Source organism: Ipomoea triloba, chromosome 5 (genome assembly GCF_003576645.1).
Source record: "Ipomoea triloba cultivar NCNSP0323 chromosome 5, ASM357664v1".
Taxonomy (NCBI): Eukaryota; Viridiplantae; Streptophyta; class Magnoliopsida; order Solanales; family Convolvulaceae; genus Ipomoea; species Ipomoea triloba.
This window is the reverse complement of record NC_044920.1, coordinates 31213956-31229953: the sequence shown is the minus strand read 5'-3', so window position 1 is coordinate 31229953 and position 15998 is coordinate 31213956. Positions and strand designations below refer to the sequence as shown.

Genomic DNA, 15998 nt, shown 5'->3' with positions numbered 1-15998 from the left:
TTGGAAGGTTTAAAATTTACATGTACACATAGAACATGTGTTATGTGTATGTCTTATCTTATACACAAGACATGTTTAATATGATACTCCGTACTTCATATGCATACACAAATTTTAAATCTCTAATTAATTTAATTCACAGATTTATCTTTTTAATGCACTATATTAGTTTTCATGAACTTAATGGGATGGTAATTTTCATAACAACGTCACCTTGTGTATATATAATTAAAAAATTCAACAAATTTCCCAATCCTAATCCCAAACTCTGGTATCTGACGAGACTGATATCATTCGGGCAAATTAATTAGATCCGATCGATCCGATACAGGTGCTATATTTAAGTTGTATAGGTGGGATTGAGATTCGGAATAAATGAAACTTAAAAAAAAAAAAAGAAAAAAAAAGCATAAAAATGTGGATGCATCTGAAATCTGAATGCATAAAGGCTATATATAGGGCAGAGAGCAGGCATGTGTTGTGTTTATTTCGGCAATGTACAACGCTGTATGTATGTATGTATGTATGCACTACTACTACTACAGTGCATCAGTGAGTCTAACAAAGAAATCAAAAAGGAGGCCTCAGGGTGAAGATTATACATCAATGGATGGATGGGATGGGAAGGGATAACACATCCCCGCCTCACCTCACCTCACCTCCTCAGATGGTACGGACAATTCTTCATTTACACATCATCGGCCTTTCTTTCTTTCTACTTCCTACCATTTCTATCTCTAATCACACAAACAAAACAAGCCTGTAACTATCTACGAGGCTGCTAGCCTGCCTGCTGTGCAAATATTCTTTCTTCTCCTCTCCTCTCCTCTCCTCTCCTCTCCTCTCCTATATATAGCCTAACTAAGTTAAACCCTAAGCCCACTGCGTCTTCCCAAATTACCACAATGCCCTCCTCCTTCCTTTCCACTTTCCATAATACTCCGTAGTCCGTAATAATAATTTAAAACAATACAGTAACAGTAATTGACAAATAATCCAATATCTTGCCAAAATCCTTGTGGTTGAGCATGAGAGGCCTCAGGTTCGAATCCTAGTGTCGGTGTATTCAAAAATAAATAAAATATCCTCCATCATTTCATATAATCATATTCCCTTCCTTATTTATAGTGTTTAGAATTTTCTTTCATGTTACTGAAAAGCTACTAATAGATAGAAGGACTTAAATTAGCAGCAACAACGCCTGCCTCCCTGCCAGTCTTTCCACTATCAACTCAAAACCTGAGCTTATCAGCTCTCATCTCCAACAAACAATTAATTAAAGCAAAAATGACACACACCACAAGTCCACAATACAATACAATACAATACAATACACACTAGCTAGACACTATGTATGTATAACAACAAATTAAATTACACACCATCCATGGAACCAGTCTTCTTTCACTTGTTGTTGGTCTTTTTTTGGCTATGCTCTGGCTGATGAACAGCCTCGAAGTCTGCATGCACAAAAGCTCGCTCCACCTCGGGGAGCTGCTCTATCTTTTCTTCAAGTGACTCTCCAATGTTGTGTGCTCTACTCAGCGTTGTCTCTCCTGGTAATACTATGTCCATCTCCACAAAGTATCGCCCCGACCCAAAATTGTATGCTCTTGCTGTTGCTATGTGCTTTATGTCTTCATGGTGATTCCAAGCCAGATACACCAGCTTTGATAGGTACTCTGCTGGTGCTGTCCTCCCAATCAGTGACCCAACATTCTCCATCACTGTTCTTGCCCATGTACTCATCGTGTACAAAGCAATCTGCACCCCAACTTAGTTAGTTACTTACTTACTTATACTTCACAATCAAACACCAACACTACCTAACCTAACTTACAATGATAGCCCCAACAGGATCAATCCACCAGAAAAAGTGTATTGCCAGAACTGCAGTTCCCAGTCCAACTGAGTTAGTAATGACGTCGAAGAAATGATCTTGAGCATAAGCTTTGATGATTTCATTTTTGAATTGCCGGCAATATAGCATCAGAACAAACTTTACCATTGTCACTGATACCATAATCCCTATCATCCACCTTTCCTTCACCGCATCTTTTTCAGGATGAGACTGCACTGCACAAACACTTCAGAATTAAAACTCCTCTCTCTCTCTCTCTCTCTTCTACTTGCCTAATCAACTTACCCAGCCTGCTACCTACCTACCTTTAAACAAATAATAATTTCATCTTTTACTGTATGCTCATGCTTATACATGTACATTACATTATCAGACTGATACCCCAACCAACAATGCATATAGTTCAATGCTTCTCTCTCATTCGGATAATAAGGTAAAGCATTTTGAAGAAAATCAAGAGCATATAAAGCTTTTGTTGATTTAAAAAAAAAAAAATTAAGTTCTGGTACTGGTTGAAGCTTTAATTTGCACACACACATACCCCCATGATAAGTTGTCGACCGGATTCAAACAATATTTGCAATCCAAGGGTTGCCATAACTGAAGCAAACACAACAATTCCCTGCAAGTTTATCGAAATAATCAGGAGTCTTGAAGATAAAGATGGAATAAATAACTAATATGGCTGGCATCATTTGATAGCAGATACTTGACTTAGCCAGCCTAACTATATATATATGTGTGTGTGTGTGTGTGTGTGTGTTTTCAATTGTTGCTCCTCATATTCTTACTCCTACAAGACTAGGAAGGTCTGTTCCAGGATGTGGAGCTTTCACTACAAAGCTTACTGAAACAGAATTTAATTTGGAGGAACATTATAAGAATTATTGTAGTTAATAGGAAGGTCTGTTCCAGGATGTGGAGCTTTCACTACAAAGCTTACTAAAACAGAATTTAATTTGGAGGAACATTATAAGAATTATTGTAGTTAATTCCATATATATATATAAAGAAACCTAGGCAATGAACTTTGAGGTGTCAGCATTTGAAGATGTTGAGAGAGAGAAGCAATATCCTTTAAAAGGCGGGGCGGGGCGGGGGTTTAGATCGAAGAATTGAAGATTACCACTGGTTGCATCCTCTGCTTTCCAATTGGATATCTATATTGGTTTGGTTTGCTCATAGAATGAGCTGTAAACCACAAGATGAATCCTGATAAAAGATCCAAAAGTGAGTCCAATGTTGATGCTATCACAGCTAATGACCTACTCTCAACAGAAGCATAAACTTTTGCAACAAAGAGCACAAAGTTGGCTATGTTAGATGCATGAATGGCTATTTTTTCCCTTCTATCAGCTTGCTTCATTTCACCCTGTGAGAAACAACATACAAGAGAATTAAGCTAGCTGTGTAAGAACTACTACTATACACAGTATATTAACGTTGTGTGATTTTGCAGAAGATAAAGGAAGCAATGTAATCCAATCCAGCATAACTTTATGTGGCTACCTCTTTAATAACAGGTAATCATATGAAAGAGCTGAGAAACAACTCCAAATTGGTGGTCGGGTAATTTGCGTATTTTGTTAGCATCGCATCACCACTTGATGCTAGTAGTATAAATAAGCAAGCAATTGAGTATCGTAGATAGTTATAGAACAAAATTAAATATATACCTCTGACAAAGCTCCTGGCAAGTAACCTAACTCAAGGAATTCATCCACTTCATTGAAACCTTTGAGAAGCTCTTCTTGCCTCTTGTAATATTGCATAATTTTCCTTTGCCTTCCTGAAAAGAGACAAGGACTTAAAAAAAAAAAAAAAAAAAAAAAAAAAAAACCTACTCGCTTTCTATAATCAATAAAATGCAGAGAGAGAGAGAATTGTGATTGAAGAAAGAGTTAGAACTGACTCAAGGATTGAAGAATCATTCCAAATCCAGAATGACTATTAGCACGTCTTTGAGGTAGGCTATGTTCATTAAAATTGAGGCGCCATGAAGGGACCCGAGTGAGAATTTCACTATCCCCAGCTACCCCCGGAGCCGGGGAAAGAAGCTCCACACGATAATCTGATGAATCAGTGCGAACATCGAGAGCCATTTTCCAATTCCTCCCAGAAATGAAATGAAATGAAATGATTGCAATGAAAGAAGGATGGATGCTAAGCAAGCATTTTATAAGGGAAAAAGGGGGGGCATGCCGAAAATTAATTAGGAGAAAGCTACACTTGATGCATCATCCATTATACATACAACCAAAAGGTGGTGTATATTTTTGTTTTTTAAGTGGTAAGTCAGATATCTTCCACAATCCACACTAGGGGAGGCGAGGAGTTGCATGTATAATGCTGCAGGGTTGTGGCATTAGATTACTATATATAAAACAACAATAACAACTCCGAAGACAGACATATGCATAACACAAGCTGCTGTCATTTTCTACTACTAATAATAATATAAAAGATTTTATACATCAACTTGATTTATACTAAACATACCAAATAATACAACCTCACAAGGTATGCAAAGCATCCTATTAGTGGGAATCTTTTATTTTCTACCCGTCCGTCCACACCTGACTGACAACATCGGAAAGGAAAGCAGCGCTGAATTGAAAACAATACATACATTGCCGTCAGCCCAACTGCTCCCATGGGTCAGCACCAAATAAATCCGATTGGCTGCGAGCTAGCGGTTAACTCTTCATCCACCTCACCTATATTCATAATGACTGAAATACAATTAAAAAATAATCTATTCCAGGGAAGGGAAATAGCAGCGGAGCAGCTGAGCTGTGTTACGTTAGCGCGCGGAATTGGATTTTTGTATTGGATACAGAAGAAATTAATCCAAAATTCCATGCCTACTCTACTCACCCACACCCCACAGGTGTTCTTGGTTTCTTCTTTCTGGGCGGAGCAAAGCAAACACAGTCCTCAGTGACGACGACAAAGAAGACACCAAAGCACATCCTAAATAAAAATGCTGTCTTTTTCTTTTCTTTTCTTTTAACATTTTTGTTTAATTTCGCCGGAAGGTAATTAGGTAAATTGGCACCCAAATAATAAGGTAAACTTTTGCTTGCTATAATTTATTATTATTATATGGTAATAAAGTGTTGTACTAATTTCCTTAAATTTAACAGCAATAGGTTTATGTCACCAAGTAGTATGTATTATTGTTGCATATAATATAATAATATACTCCGTAATAATAATGGACAACAAAAGGAAGAAATCACAAGTTTTTCACCTACAACACAAGACAAACATAAATTACTGCGTTAAGGTAAGAACACACTAACATAAACGCAAAACCATCAACCGCTGGCTCTGCTCTGCTCAGCTAGAGAGGAGAATCTGGAAACCCCCAAGGCGTGTGTTTCTCTCTCCCTACGCCACAACCTCATTCATATACATATATACTTTTTTTCTTCTTCTTCGATTTAGGTTTCCTGCATCAAATCTGCTCAAGAAAATGGTAGGTTCTCATTGCCTCCCTCGTTCGCTTTTCTCCTCTTCTCTTCAAGGTTGAATCTTTTATCACAATAAATACTGCAATTCTTCATACGCCCTTTTCTCTTACAAACAAATTGTTATTCCTTTTAACCGTCCATTCAGTTGTTTCTGCCTCTGTCTGACCCAAAGATTCCATCTTTCTAGACCTAATTTCCATGTTGTTTATGCAAATTTTACCCCTACTGATATGTGCAAATTCATTGCCTTCTCTAGATCTCAATACGTTTGCTTTTTGATACAGCGTGTTATCTGCCTTAGCAGCTTATTTATTTCGATTTCGGGTTTTTTTTTTATTGCATCTGTTTTTCTGTTTTCTGGCTCTTCTTGAGACGCTGTTGCGACTTGTGACTGTTCTTATCCTTTTATTCATAAGCAGAATAGGCTGGGTAGAGGACACCGAGACAAACTTCAGCAATTCATGACAATTACTGGGGCTAGGTAACTTACACCTTTTCAATTGCAATTTCTGTTCCGTAGGCTTAGCTTCTCACTCTTCAGCTGTCATTGGCCTCTAATCTAAGTGGATATGTATAGAAATATCACTGCTGTTAATTTTAGTTCTGCAATTTGCTATGTTTTCTCTTACACTCTCTGAACTTGCACGTGCTCTTAGCTTCAACTCACATGTGTATCCATTGTGCTTTTTGTGTGACTGAGCAAGAACTGCTTTAAATTAAGAGAAACTTCTTTATAAGCATTTTTTTGACTCCTTTAATTTTCAAAATTTATATCAATTGAGTTGCAAAGCCTTGTTTCTCTTCCTCAACTGCACCATCTCTATTTTTGGTGTAGTGAAAAGGTAGCTCATCAAGCTCTGAAGGCAAGTGATTGGCACCTTGAAGGAGCATTAGATGTATTCTACAGCCAGCCCCAGGTTAAGTCATCTGCAGACAAAAGACGCTTGGAGGAGCTTTACAATAGATATAAAGGTAAGTAGGTAACCTTTTAAGGTTATATTATGTGTGTGTGATTTAAGGTAACCTTTTAAGATTCATAATTTGGTGGCCAGGAAATTTAAGGCTACCTTCATTGTCATGCAATATTCAATAGATCATCTTCACATTGCCTTTTTTGCCTGAAATGCAAAACTATCAAGAAACTAAATGCAAAATGGCATTAAGAAGTCTCTTCTCTACAGTGGAGTTTTAATTACAAGCAGATCTTAAGTAAATTCTTTTGTTTTTTGTTTACATGCTTGATGAATTCATCTTATTTTTAGAGCTTGTCTTGTTTTTCAGATCCTTATGCTGACATGATAATGGCTGATGGTATTAGTCTCCTCTGCAATGATATTCAGGTAGGTTTACCTGGTTGGGAGTTTTATTTGTGTGTGCATGTGTTTTTTAAATGTTTGGTGGTTAGTTGTTTATTGGATTTAAGTTTGTCTCTTGCGCAATCCTCTTTTTGGATATCTGGGTACTAGTGCCAATTTGATAACTGGAAATTTTCTTGACAGGTTGATCCTCAGGACATAGTCATGGTACGTATACCTAACATATGCCAAAACACATTATTTTATCCTTCTCTATTTTCCTTTTTATTTCCATCCTATTCTAAGCTGCCTTATTGGAGGGAGTAGGTGCTGGAAAGATAGTGTGGAACTGGAGTTGTTATGGAAAAAGTGATTCAAATAATAGCTAATTGCCATATTCTCTTAAGAGTCTCAGCCAAGCGTTCTTGGGACTTAACTATTTTCCAATTAATTAAGATGTAATAAGGGATGAGATTGTGCTGCCTATTACATCAACAACAAATACTTTGTTATATAATTGCGGGTTCTCTCATTGTTTGTGTTTCTTGTGCAAAGAGCAATTTTTTCTTTTCGTGTAAAATGTATCAATTATCCCTAATCTTTATTTGACATCGCATTTGCCCTTAACCACAGTTGGTAGTTTCATGGCACATGAGGGCTGCTACTATGTGTGAATTTTCCAAGCAGGAGTTCATTGGTGGATTACAATCCCTTGGGTACGTGTAGAGCAAGCTCATTTGAGAGCTTCAAGTTGGTTCTGCATCCATCAAAGTTACAGTTAATAACTTTTGATCTCAGCTAATGAAGTTTGTATTGAAATGGCAGAGTAGATTCACTGGATAAGTTCAGAGAAAAAATACCCTTCATGCGTGCTGAGCTGAAAGACGAACGTATGTTGTGAAAATGTTTGCACTGTTAATTGAAGAAGCAATTGCCTTGTCTCAACCATCTTTTTGTAATTTTCAGTTTTTTAGGTGCTGAATAGTTTTGTGATTTGAAATCCTGATTCCCCCAAAGTTGTCTATGTTCTTTACTTCCTGCTGTCTTATACATTTGCCTAGGCTTTAAGTAAGTGCATGCAATACAAAATGGGTTTATGGTTTATGTTAAAGCTACTCTGTACAGTGTGCTTCTATAAAAGAAACCGGGTCCAAACATTTGAAACATTCACAAACACTGGGAAGGTTTAGAACTTTGGATTCACACAACCTTAACCTTGCACAACATGGAGACTATCTATACGACTTGAAACTGTGATCTAATTAAATATAGTAATACTTGATCTATTTATAATGCTCTCCCTCCCCAATTTATGTGACACACATAACTAGGCACATTGTCTGAGCATTGAGAGGTTGACTTTGCAAATTGTTTAATGAAGTTCATGACCATTGCATTTGAAGTTGCATATGTTATTTATGGTTGCATTAATGTGCAATAAAGTTAATTGCAAACAGTATTCAACATAGTAAAAACTTACATATGCATAGTAAGCATAGTAATTAGTGAAGACACAAGGTTTGTGTAAGCAAGATAAATGACATACCAAAGCTGGTTAGTGTGTTGTTAGATGTTCTGAAAGAAAAAACTCACACTTAAAGTCAGATGTAAGCATTGTAATTAGTGAAGACACAAGGTTAATATAAGTATATCATTAGTCAGATATTGAAATAAAAAGTCTTATCTTTGAATTTTTTGGTTTATTTTGTCCAGACAAGTTTCGTGAGATCTATAACTTTGCTTTCGGCTGGGCAAAGGAGAAGGTAAATTTGTTGATAAATATATTCTCTTTTTTTAATCTTTTCATTATTCCTTTTATCTAATTTTTTGTGTTTTACTCAATTACCTAAAAGTGGCTGGGATTGTGCCCTCACAATTTTGGAACAACTTTGAAAATAGATATAATGTCGCATGTAGCTTCCTTAGGGTTTAAACCCTGCATAAATGCAGGAGCCTTTCACACTTGGTCCAGATTTGCTTTCAATCAATTACCTTTGCTTGAGACAAATTATTTTTACGTCTTGTGGAGCCTTCATTTGCCTGATTTTTGTTGATTATTGTTTAAAATACGTAGTAACAAAATTTTTAGTGTGCTTTGACTGAAAGCATATAATTTTATACAAGGGACTAGTAACAAAATACATCAGCATGCATTCTGTATTCAGCTACATGCTTTGTGGCTATATTTTTTGGTGAAACGTACCAAACTAGTACATTACATTAAAGTACTACTGCTCCCTTCCATTCCATTTGGCTCATTTTCACTTTGCACTACTCCTAAAGAAGTTGGCCTGCTAAGCTTATTTTATACTTTTGCCCTTAATATTCAAGTTGGTGTATTTGGGGTGCTAATTCAAATTTCATTTTTTAAGGTGTAACAATAACGGGTAGTTTGGAATGGACAAGGACTAAAGCATGCTTAGGAAAAGCAATTATAGTTGTAAGGTGGGGAAAAGGAAGGTTAACAATTAAATGAGACAGGGAATACTGTTGACTGGTGACTGGATTGGAAAGGATTTGAAAAATTAAGAGAGATGAGTAATAATGAGGGAATAACGCTGTGTATCTCTGTAGGTATGGCTTGCTTGCTTTTTGCAGTAGGCATTTCGATACAAGATGCATTAGATCCTAAGAGGAGTGGAAGCCTAAGCAGTTAAGTGCCTTGTTGCCCTAATTCAGGTTAAGACAATTGCTTTTAGGCAAGCATAAGCAGTTAACTAATTTTTAATCCCCTCTTCCTGCATTGCATACTTTTAAAATTTCCCTATAAGTTAAAATGCAGTGTAATATCATTTCATGTTAAATGTCCTGGTAGACATACTAACCACTTTACATGAATGTAAAATTATCATTTCATGTTAAATGTCCTGGTTGGCTGATGAATATGGATACACACTTGTTAATTGCAGGGTCAGAAATCTTTAGCCTTGGATACAGCAATTGGAATGTGGCAGTTGCTATTTGCAGAAAAACATTGGCCACTGGTTGACCATTGGTGCCAGTTCCTACAGGTGACCAAAATTTCTGTTCTGTAATTTGTTTGCAGATTTTTTTTTTCAAGACCTGTCATTTGCTGAACTTGTTACTTTTAACTAATAGACTTTCATTTCTGATAAGTTTACTATGGACTGAAATTTTGACTTTTGTGATCATGAACCATCCTTCCCCATGAGGTTTTGATCATTTACGGTTAATTTGGCATGTATTCAGGCACGTCATAATAAAGCCATCTCACGTGACACTTGGTCTCAGCTTCTTGAATTTGCTAGAGTAAGTTGTGTGCATAGTTGGAGAAATGTTATTTATTTCTTTGTTTATTGCAGTCAAAGTAAGGAGAATAGTGAAGAAGTATGGTATGATTTATGGTGTTGTTTGTTGTGTTCATTAATGCAGAGTGTGGACCCTGCATTAACAAACTATGATGCAGAGGGTGCATGGCCTTATCTGATTGATGAATTTGTTGAGTACTTGATGGAAAATGGTATAGTGCAGCAAAAATGAGTGAGTGATTGGAGGCTAGTGGGTGGGTGGATTTCAGGAGGATTTGCTCAAAAGTGTGATTTGAAGCATATTCTGGTGTAGTAGTAGTGTTTGTTTAGGGTACACTATACTATTTATTGCTGACTATGTAAGAAAGTATATTATTATTCCATCCATCTGAGATTGTTATTATTAAAATATTATTATTTGAGTTGGGCTTGGATTTCTTTACCGACCGTGTGATTTGAACAAATTCCTTGTTTTAATTTAGAGTTTAGACATGCTTTGGTTGTTAAATCAAATACTGAAATTTCTTTCTTGCTACTCTACATACCAAATCCTTCTCTACTGCATACTCCAAGAATTTCACATCAAAACTCTTTGCCATTCACTCACTATGCAAACTCATATAACAACAATGTAACACCATCTTCAAGAGAATAGGCAGGAATTGATAATGGCAAACCGCATTTTTTACGCAACCTCAAAAAGCGTAATATTATATGGTTCATGGTACGAAATATTTTTAAAATAACAAGTCTGTCTGTCTGTCATACAAGCACCCAATTATTCGTTATTTTTATGAATGTCGTCCATTCAGAAACAAAATGGACTCCCACAACAAATCTAACCACTCCCTACAATTCCTCTATAGCCTAACTAGCTAATGTTGCTTGCAACTTGGCCATCTCCGATATTCAGTTGGTGGCAGTAGCAGCAACCAATGCCATGTGCTCTATCAAATCCAACACCCGATTGCTGCAAAATAACCAGTTATGGGTTACATAATTTATTTTTGTGCAAATACATTAGCGGTGGTAGAGAGAAGAGTATATACCTGTAACCCCACTCGTTATCATACCAAGACACAAGCTTCATGAGAGAATCGTTCAAACCTATACCAGCCTTGGCATCAAAAATGCTTGACCTATGAACACAACAAAACAAAACTGACTAGGTTATAAAAGTTTGCTAACAATTATGGAGTTGGAGGAGAGTGTGTCCAGAAGAACCAAATAAAGAACAACATGCTGTCACCTGGAATCACCAACAAAATCATTTGATACAACATCTTCATCCGTGTATCCAAGAATGCCCTTCAGTGGACCTTCCGATGCATACCTGGAGAGAGCAAGTACACAGTTCAATGAAAGCAATAGAAGATATGAAAAACAAGGAACAGGAGGGGAAGATGAGAAAAGGCATAAGCATACTTTATGGCTGCTTTGACATCCTCATAAGAAGCACTCTTCTCCAGCCGACAAGTTAGGTCTACAACAGAGACATTAGGTGTGGGAACACGGAAGGCCATTCCAGTGAGCTTACCATTAAGTGCTGGAAGAACTTTTCCAACAGCCTACAAATACAATATGAATTAGAATGTCACATGGAAGTTTGTCACTGATCACGATTGGCATTTATTTCATACCTTTGCAGCCCCAGTTGAGCTGGGGATTATGTTTTGCCCAGCTCCACGGCCTCCCCGCCAATCCTTCATGGAAGGGCCATCAACTGTCTTTTGTGTGGCTGAAAAATCAAGGGAGAGGAGGTATGCATTAAAGTAATGGAGAAAGGTATTGATGAGTGCAATGGTTTTTAGTGAGGAGAAGCTAGAGAACAAGGACAGCAATGATGGAACTATAACCTGTGGTAGCGTGCACAGTGGTCATTAAACCCTCTACAATGCCAAACTCCTCATGAACCACCTATGAAATAATATAAACAAGCAAAACTTCAAAGGTCAGATCATAATCTACCTATACATTAAAGATTTAAATCACATCTCCTTAAAGGCTCAAGAAGCAGTAAAACCTTGGCCAAAGGAGCAAGGCAATTGGTGGTACAACTGGCATTGGAAACGACATCCATGGTTGTTTTGTATGTGTTCTCATTAACTCCCACCACAAACATAGGTGCATCAGCAGATGGAGCTGAGATGACAACCTTCTTTGCACCACCCTAAAAATAAAATAAACATTAAGAGCCCCTGCATTGATAGAGATAGAGGAGAACAAGTTGAGGCAACCAGGCAACCCTAAGATTATTGACCTTTTTGTGCACAGATGCCTTCTCAACTGTGGTGAAGATACCAGAAGACTCAACAACAAAATCAGCTCCAAGATCACCCCAAGGAATATCTGATGGGTCCCTGTATTGCAAAGACTTTTCTGTGTAAGTATTAGCAATGACAATCCCGTTTCTTTTCATTATTTACTTGCGTCCATAAGTTTATTACTGGTGATATTGCAGCTGTACCTCTTGTTGCTAATTTTGATAGGCTTCCCATTTATTTCAAGAGTAGACTCATCCAAGACCCTAATGGTACCTTTGAAGACACCATGAGTGGAGTCATACTTGAACATGTATGCCTGAAAAGAATAATGCAGCACATATCAGTAATAACTCAAAAAACTGTTGTAGTTGTATGCAACCTTAATATATGAGAATAGAATACAACAACAAAAAAATGTCAACACTATAAAAAAGTTTACGCATGAATAAATCACTGGAGAGAATTTACCAGTGATTCACACGTCACATGCAGAAATGCAGAAGAAACTGGTTAAGATTTACACCAACCCACCTTGCACACACCACCCAAGGGTGATGACTTTTTTCAAGTGATTTGAAAAGTTAAAACAACATTTAAGACTACAGCCTAACTACTAGTGCCTGACACATTGAATTAGGACTTCTAGCATGGGCAATGGTTCACAATATCTAAAGGATGTGGCAAATACTGCAAGACAAAGTTGGAACAATGAGGCCTTCCAGGTTTGGATGACATGTAGAGTCAAGTCCTTTTCTCCATAGCATATGCTCCCCTTAACTAAATAATCTGGTTTGAAGTTGAATGGTATAGTAATATCTAATACAAGTTTCCATGCAAAGAGAAGATCATTTAGCAAAATTTACATTCTCACCATGTAATTAGCATCAATAAAAGGGTCATTAACTGCAACCACATCAATGTCATCCCTTGATGTTGCAATTCGTAAAACTAACCTTCCAATCCTTCCAAACCCTGCAAAAAGTTGAAGTTTTTTTACATGCTAAATACCATTTGATGGCCGCTATTTAAGCAGACAGTACATACCATTGATCCCAACCCTTGTCTTCCCAGTAGTTCGTGATTCTGAGGGAAGTAAAAGAATATAGCGATTAGCAACATTTTTTCTCATTAAACCATATACATTAGGCTAAAAGGTTAAAGCTTGATACTTGGAATTGTTGGAGGTAGTTCGGTGGCTGTAGCTTTAACAGGTTGAATACTGCTGGAACCAGATCCTCTACAGGAATGGAGCATCAAAGTTAGCTAAAGCATAATCATGTTGAGGCAATTAACTTCTTGTATCCAATATAGCATAGAAAGAGAAAAAGGTTCAACGCAACTGTACAGAAGATGAATGAACATTTGGAAGAGCGGAACCAAAGATGCTTGATTCAAACTTGACGGAGTTGCAGCCTTGATTGAAGCCAGTCAATGATGCCTTGAGGAATGAATTCCAAATTACATCAGTGAAATATATTCTCGGAGACCAAGGAAAGCATAAGCATCAACTTAAATAAGATAGAAACTGTAAGATCACATACTAGAGCACTCAAAAAGTTTACTACTTCATGTTTTCATAATCCAAAGCTTTTTATTGTGAATAGGATACATGTAGAAACAAATAGAAAATAGAAAGATGTGTTGTTTGTGAATAAAAGCATTACTAATGAAAAAAAAAAAAAAGATTTTTAAGCAGGGAAGATTCAGGTTTAGGGTGTCAGAAGGTTTTCAGGAAGGAGCAAGTATAAGTTTATTACCCCATACATAAAGTATGAAACTTGATCGCAAATTCTAAAGTAGCTCAGCCAAAGAGAGAAGAAGAGAAAAAGGCAGGTGGTATTGAATCAAGTTAAAGTAAGATGGTTTGCAACAAAAGAGCAGTATCACCCAATAGAGAGAGGGCATAATATTATTACAAGGCATCTTGAAAGGAATTAAAAATAAAAGAAGAAGAGAAAAGAAAATACCTGATGGCGATGGGAAGATGAAGAGGCGTGTAGAACCGGGGAAGCAGGCACAGATCTGAGGAGAGAAGAGAACCCCATTTTTACTATTGCTTGCAAAAGCAGTATGACCTCCTCCGCTCAATGATGAGTATCCAATCCAAATAGATCGATAAGAGAGATATATATATATGCAAAACCCTAGGAAGATGAGGAAAGGTGGTTTGAGATTATAAGTAAAATGGCTCTTGAGATACAGAGGAGGAGGAGACACTGGCAGGCAGGCAGGCACACCGTCCTTCCCTGCTTTTTAAAATGCGTAAAATGAGCGCTGCTTCGGAGATTCTTAAGCCAACAATAATAATAATATTATTATTATTATTAACCCAACCCGGCCCGTTTCGCTCTTCATTGCGTCAATACTCGGGCCGAAATTATCGTCTGGGCATTGAGAACTGGCTATGCTATCAAAAGTTTCTCAATCACCACCTACTTCGGTTCAAAACTTCGAATCCCCATCTGGCTATGCTACTATTTTAAAAATTAGTAATAAATGTATTTAATATGTTTTAATTTAGTATCAATACAAATTGTTGCGAACAATAGTACAGTAATTTTGTTGTTGTTTGCACCAACAAATTCTACTTTGAACATTACCAAATAATAATTTTTCGTAACAAAGTATATGAATATTTATGAAAAGTTTGAAACGTACCGTAAAATTGATGAAAAGTATATTTGGTTTAAATAGAGGAAAAAAAGTTTTGGGTTTGATGATTGAATTCCATCTATTTATATTAATGAATAAAAAGTTTATAAAAATCCTATTTTGACAAAAATTATGAAAGTTAATAATTTTTTGAATTCAAATAGATTTTTAAAGACCGTATAAAAGTCTGAATGGAATACTAGTGTACTTTTAAAAAGATTTGAAAAGTTTGAATCCAATACTCATAAACTTTTAAGGAGTTTTTAAAAGTCTAAATTAAATATAACAAAACTTTTAAAGTTGATTAAAGTCAAGTCTATAAAATTTATGATTGAATACATCCCTTAAGACTTAAATTAACAACCAAACTATAAAATAACCTAAATACGATTCAATCTCCCAATTTGTACGTATTTGAGATACTATCAATACTATAACTTCAAAAATTATAAAGCCTTAGAAACTAGAAAGGGACAAATTATCTCTCCTATAGGAGATAGAAGGAAAAAAATAGCTAAAAGGTTACCGATAGAAGGAAAAAAATAGCTAAAAGGTTACCGGTATGAAATAGTGAAAGTAAGAGAGAAAATATTTGTATTAGCAATACTCTATTAAATTAGCAATTTTTGTAGGAAAACAGTGGGACAAAACAAAAGTAGGTTTCACGTAAATCGAAGTGATTGCGGTGCGTTCTAGAGTGGCCTCTGCACCAAACTCATAGGAGTACCCGTTCTAAATGTTTTGCGGTAGGTCCGTCCTATCAACTAGCGGCCTTAGCGGGCCGGGCTGAACATGGAGTACAGAGACGTGTGTTAGGTGGATTTGGAGAGGTTATGAAAACACGTGCATGGGTAAAGGAATGCACTTTTCATTTTCTTTTTCTTTTTTCTTTTGATATTTAACAATGTACTTTAGTCTGTGGGGGACAGGTAGTCCAAATCTCCAATTCATTTGGATGTCACACAATAGGCCATATCGTACGGTCAATCAGCTGTTTTGGCCTTTATCCCCTTGCATATACCCATTAATGACTTTCATCAGTTCCTGAACTTCCTCTATCTTAATTTGTTTATTATTTTGATTTTATTTAATATTTAAGTTTAATGGTTTGTTTTAAGTTGTATAATAAAGATTTACGCATTAATTGTTTTTTGTTTTCATTTTTAAAGAAATATATACTA

General features: G+C 36.4%; 3 protein-coding genes across 10 annotated transcripts; 1 reads left to right on the top strand and 2 right to left on the bottom strand.

Moving 5' to 3' along the window:
* Positions 1-1167: 1167 nt before the first annotated feature.
* On the bottom strand, positions 1168-4880 carry LOC116019126 (metal tolerance protein 10). Of its 6 annotated transcripts, none has more exons than XM_031259241.1 (8): positions 4664-4880; positions 4491-4578; positions 3774-3973; positions 3538-3650; positions 2988-3233; positions 2403-2483; positions 1841-2071; positions 1168-1764 (listed from the first exon to the last, which is right to left on the bottom strand). In XM_031259241.1, exons 2-8 carry the CDS (start codon positions 4514-4516, stop codon positions 1405-1407), a joined length of 1257 nt encoding a protein of 418 aa, XP_031115101.1. In that variant the 5' UTR covers positions 4517-4578; positions 4664-4880; the 3' UTR covers positions 1168-1404. The 6 variants fall into 6 exon arrangements, with proteins under 6 accessions (XP_031115101.1, XP_031115099.1, XP_031115100.1 ...); XM_031259239.1 differs by having other exon boundaries at positions 4739-4880; XM_031259240.1 differs by having other exon boundaries at positions 4491-4593; positions 4739-4835.
* Positions 4881-5149: 269 nt separating this feature from the next.
* On the top strand, positions 5150-10365 carry LOC116019136 (DCN1-like protein 1). 2 transcript variants are annotated; one of them, XM_031259254.1, is made up of 11 exons: positions 5150-5342; positions 5757-5818; positions 6173-6309; positions 6619-6677; positions 6837-6860; positions 7266-7348; positions 7458-7522; positions 8346-8395; positions 9542-9643; positions 9843-9902; positions 10026-10133. In XM_031259254.1, exons 1-11 carry the CDS (start codon positions 5340-5342, stop codon positions 10131-10133), a joined length of 753 nt encoding a protein of 250 aa, XP_031115114.1. In that variant the 5' UTR covers positions 5150-5339. The 2 variants fall into 2 exon arrangements, with proteins under 2 accessions (XP_031115114.1, XP_031115113.1); XM_031259253.1 differs by having other exon boundaries at positions 5151-5342; positions 5754-5818; positions 10026-10365.
* A 198-nt stretch (positions 10366-10563) lies between these two features.
* LOC116019123 (glyceraldehyde-3-phosphate dehydrogenase GAPCP1, chloroplastic-like) lies at positions 10564-14425 on the bottom strand. 2 transcript variants are annotated; one of them, XM_031259228.1, is made up of 14 exons: positions 14133-14425; positions 13506-13603; positions 13335-13402; positions 13210-13248; positions 13037-13137; positions 12369-12481; positions 12162-12261; positions 11925-12071; positions 11758-11818; positions 11542-11639; positions 11327-11469; positions 11151-11234; positions 10951-11040; positions 10564-10871 (listed from the first exon to the last, which is right to left on the bottom strand). In XM_031259228.1, the coding sequence occupies exons 1-14, from the start codon at positions 14208-14210 to the stop codon at positions 10811-10813; spliced, it is 1281 nt and encodes a 426-aa protein (XP_031115088.1). In that variant the 5' UTR covers positions 14211-14425; the 3' UTR covers positions 10564-10810. The 2 variants fall into 2 exon arrangements, with proteins under 2 accessions (XP_031115088.1, XP_031115089.1); XM_031259229.1 differs by lacking the exon at positions 14133-14425 and adding an exon at positions 13923-14056.
* Between the last annotated feature and the right edge of the window lie 1573 nt (positions 14426-15998).

Excerpts from the sequence above, each read along its gene's own strand:
- LOC116019136 (XM_031259253.1), top strand. Across the intron at positions 6,678-6,836 it reads TCCTCTGCAATGATATTCAG|GTTGATCCTCAGGACATAGT; the intron begins GTAGGTTTACCT and ends TTTTCTTGACAG. Across the intron at positions 8,396-9,541 it reads TCGGCTGGGCAAAGGAGAAG|GGTCAGAAATCTTTAGCCTT; the intron begins GTAAATTTGTTG and ends TGTTAATTGCAG.
- LOC116019123 (XM_031259228.1), bottom strand. The coding sequence starts at position 14,210 with ATGGGGTTCTCTTCTCTCCTCAGATCTGTGCCTGCTTCCCCGGTTCTA. Across the intron at positions 12,482-13,036 it reads TTATTGATGCTAATTACATG|GCATACATGTTCAAGTATGA; the intron begins GTGAGAATGTAA and ends TATTCTTTTCAG. Across the intron at positions 10,872-10,950 it reads GATAACGAGTGGGGTTACAG|CAATCGGGTGTTGGATTTGA; the intron begins GTATATACTCTT and ends GTTATTTTGCAG.
- LOC116019126 (XM_031259237.1), bottom strand. The coding sequence starts at position 4,516 with ATGGGAGCAGTTGGGCTGACGGCAAT. Across the intron at positions 3,974-4,490 it reads GCAGTTGGGCTGACGGCAAT|GAATTGGAAAATGGCTCTCG; the intron begins GTATGTATTGTT and ends CATTTCTGGGAG. Across the intron at positions 3,234-3,537 it reads TGCCAGGAGCTTTGTCAGAG|GGTGAAATGAAGCAAGCTGA; the intron begins GTATATATTTAA and ends TGTTTCTCACAG.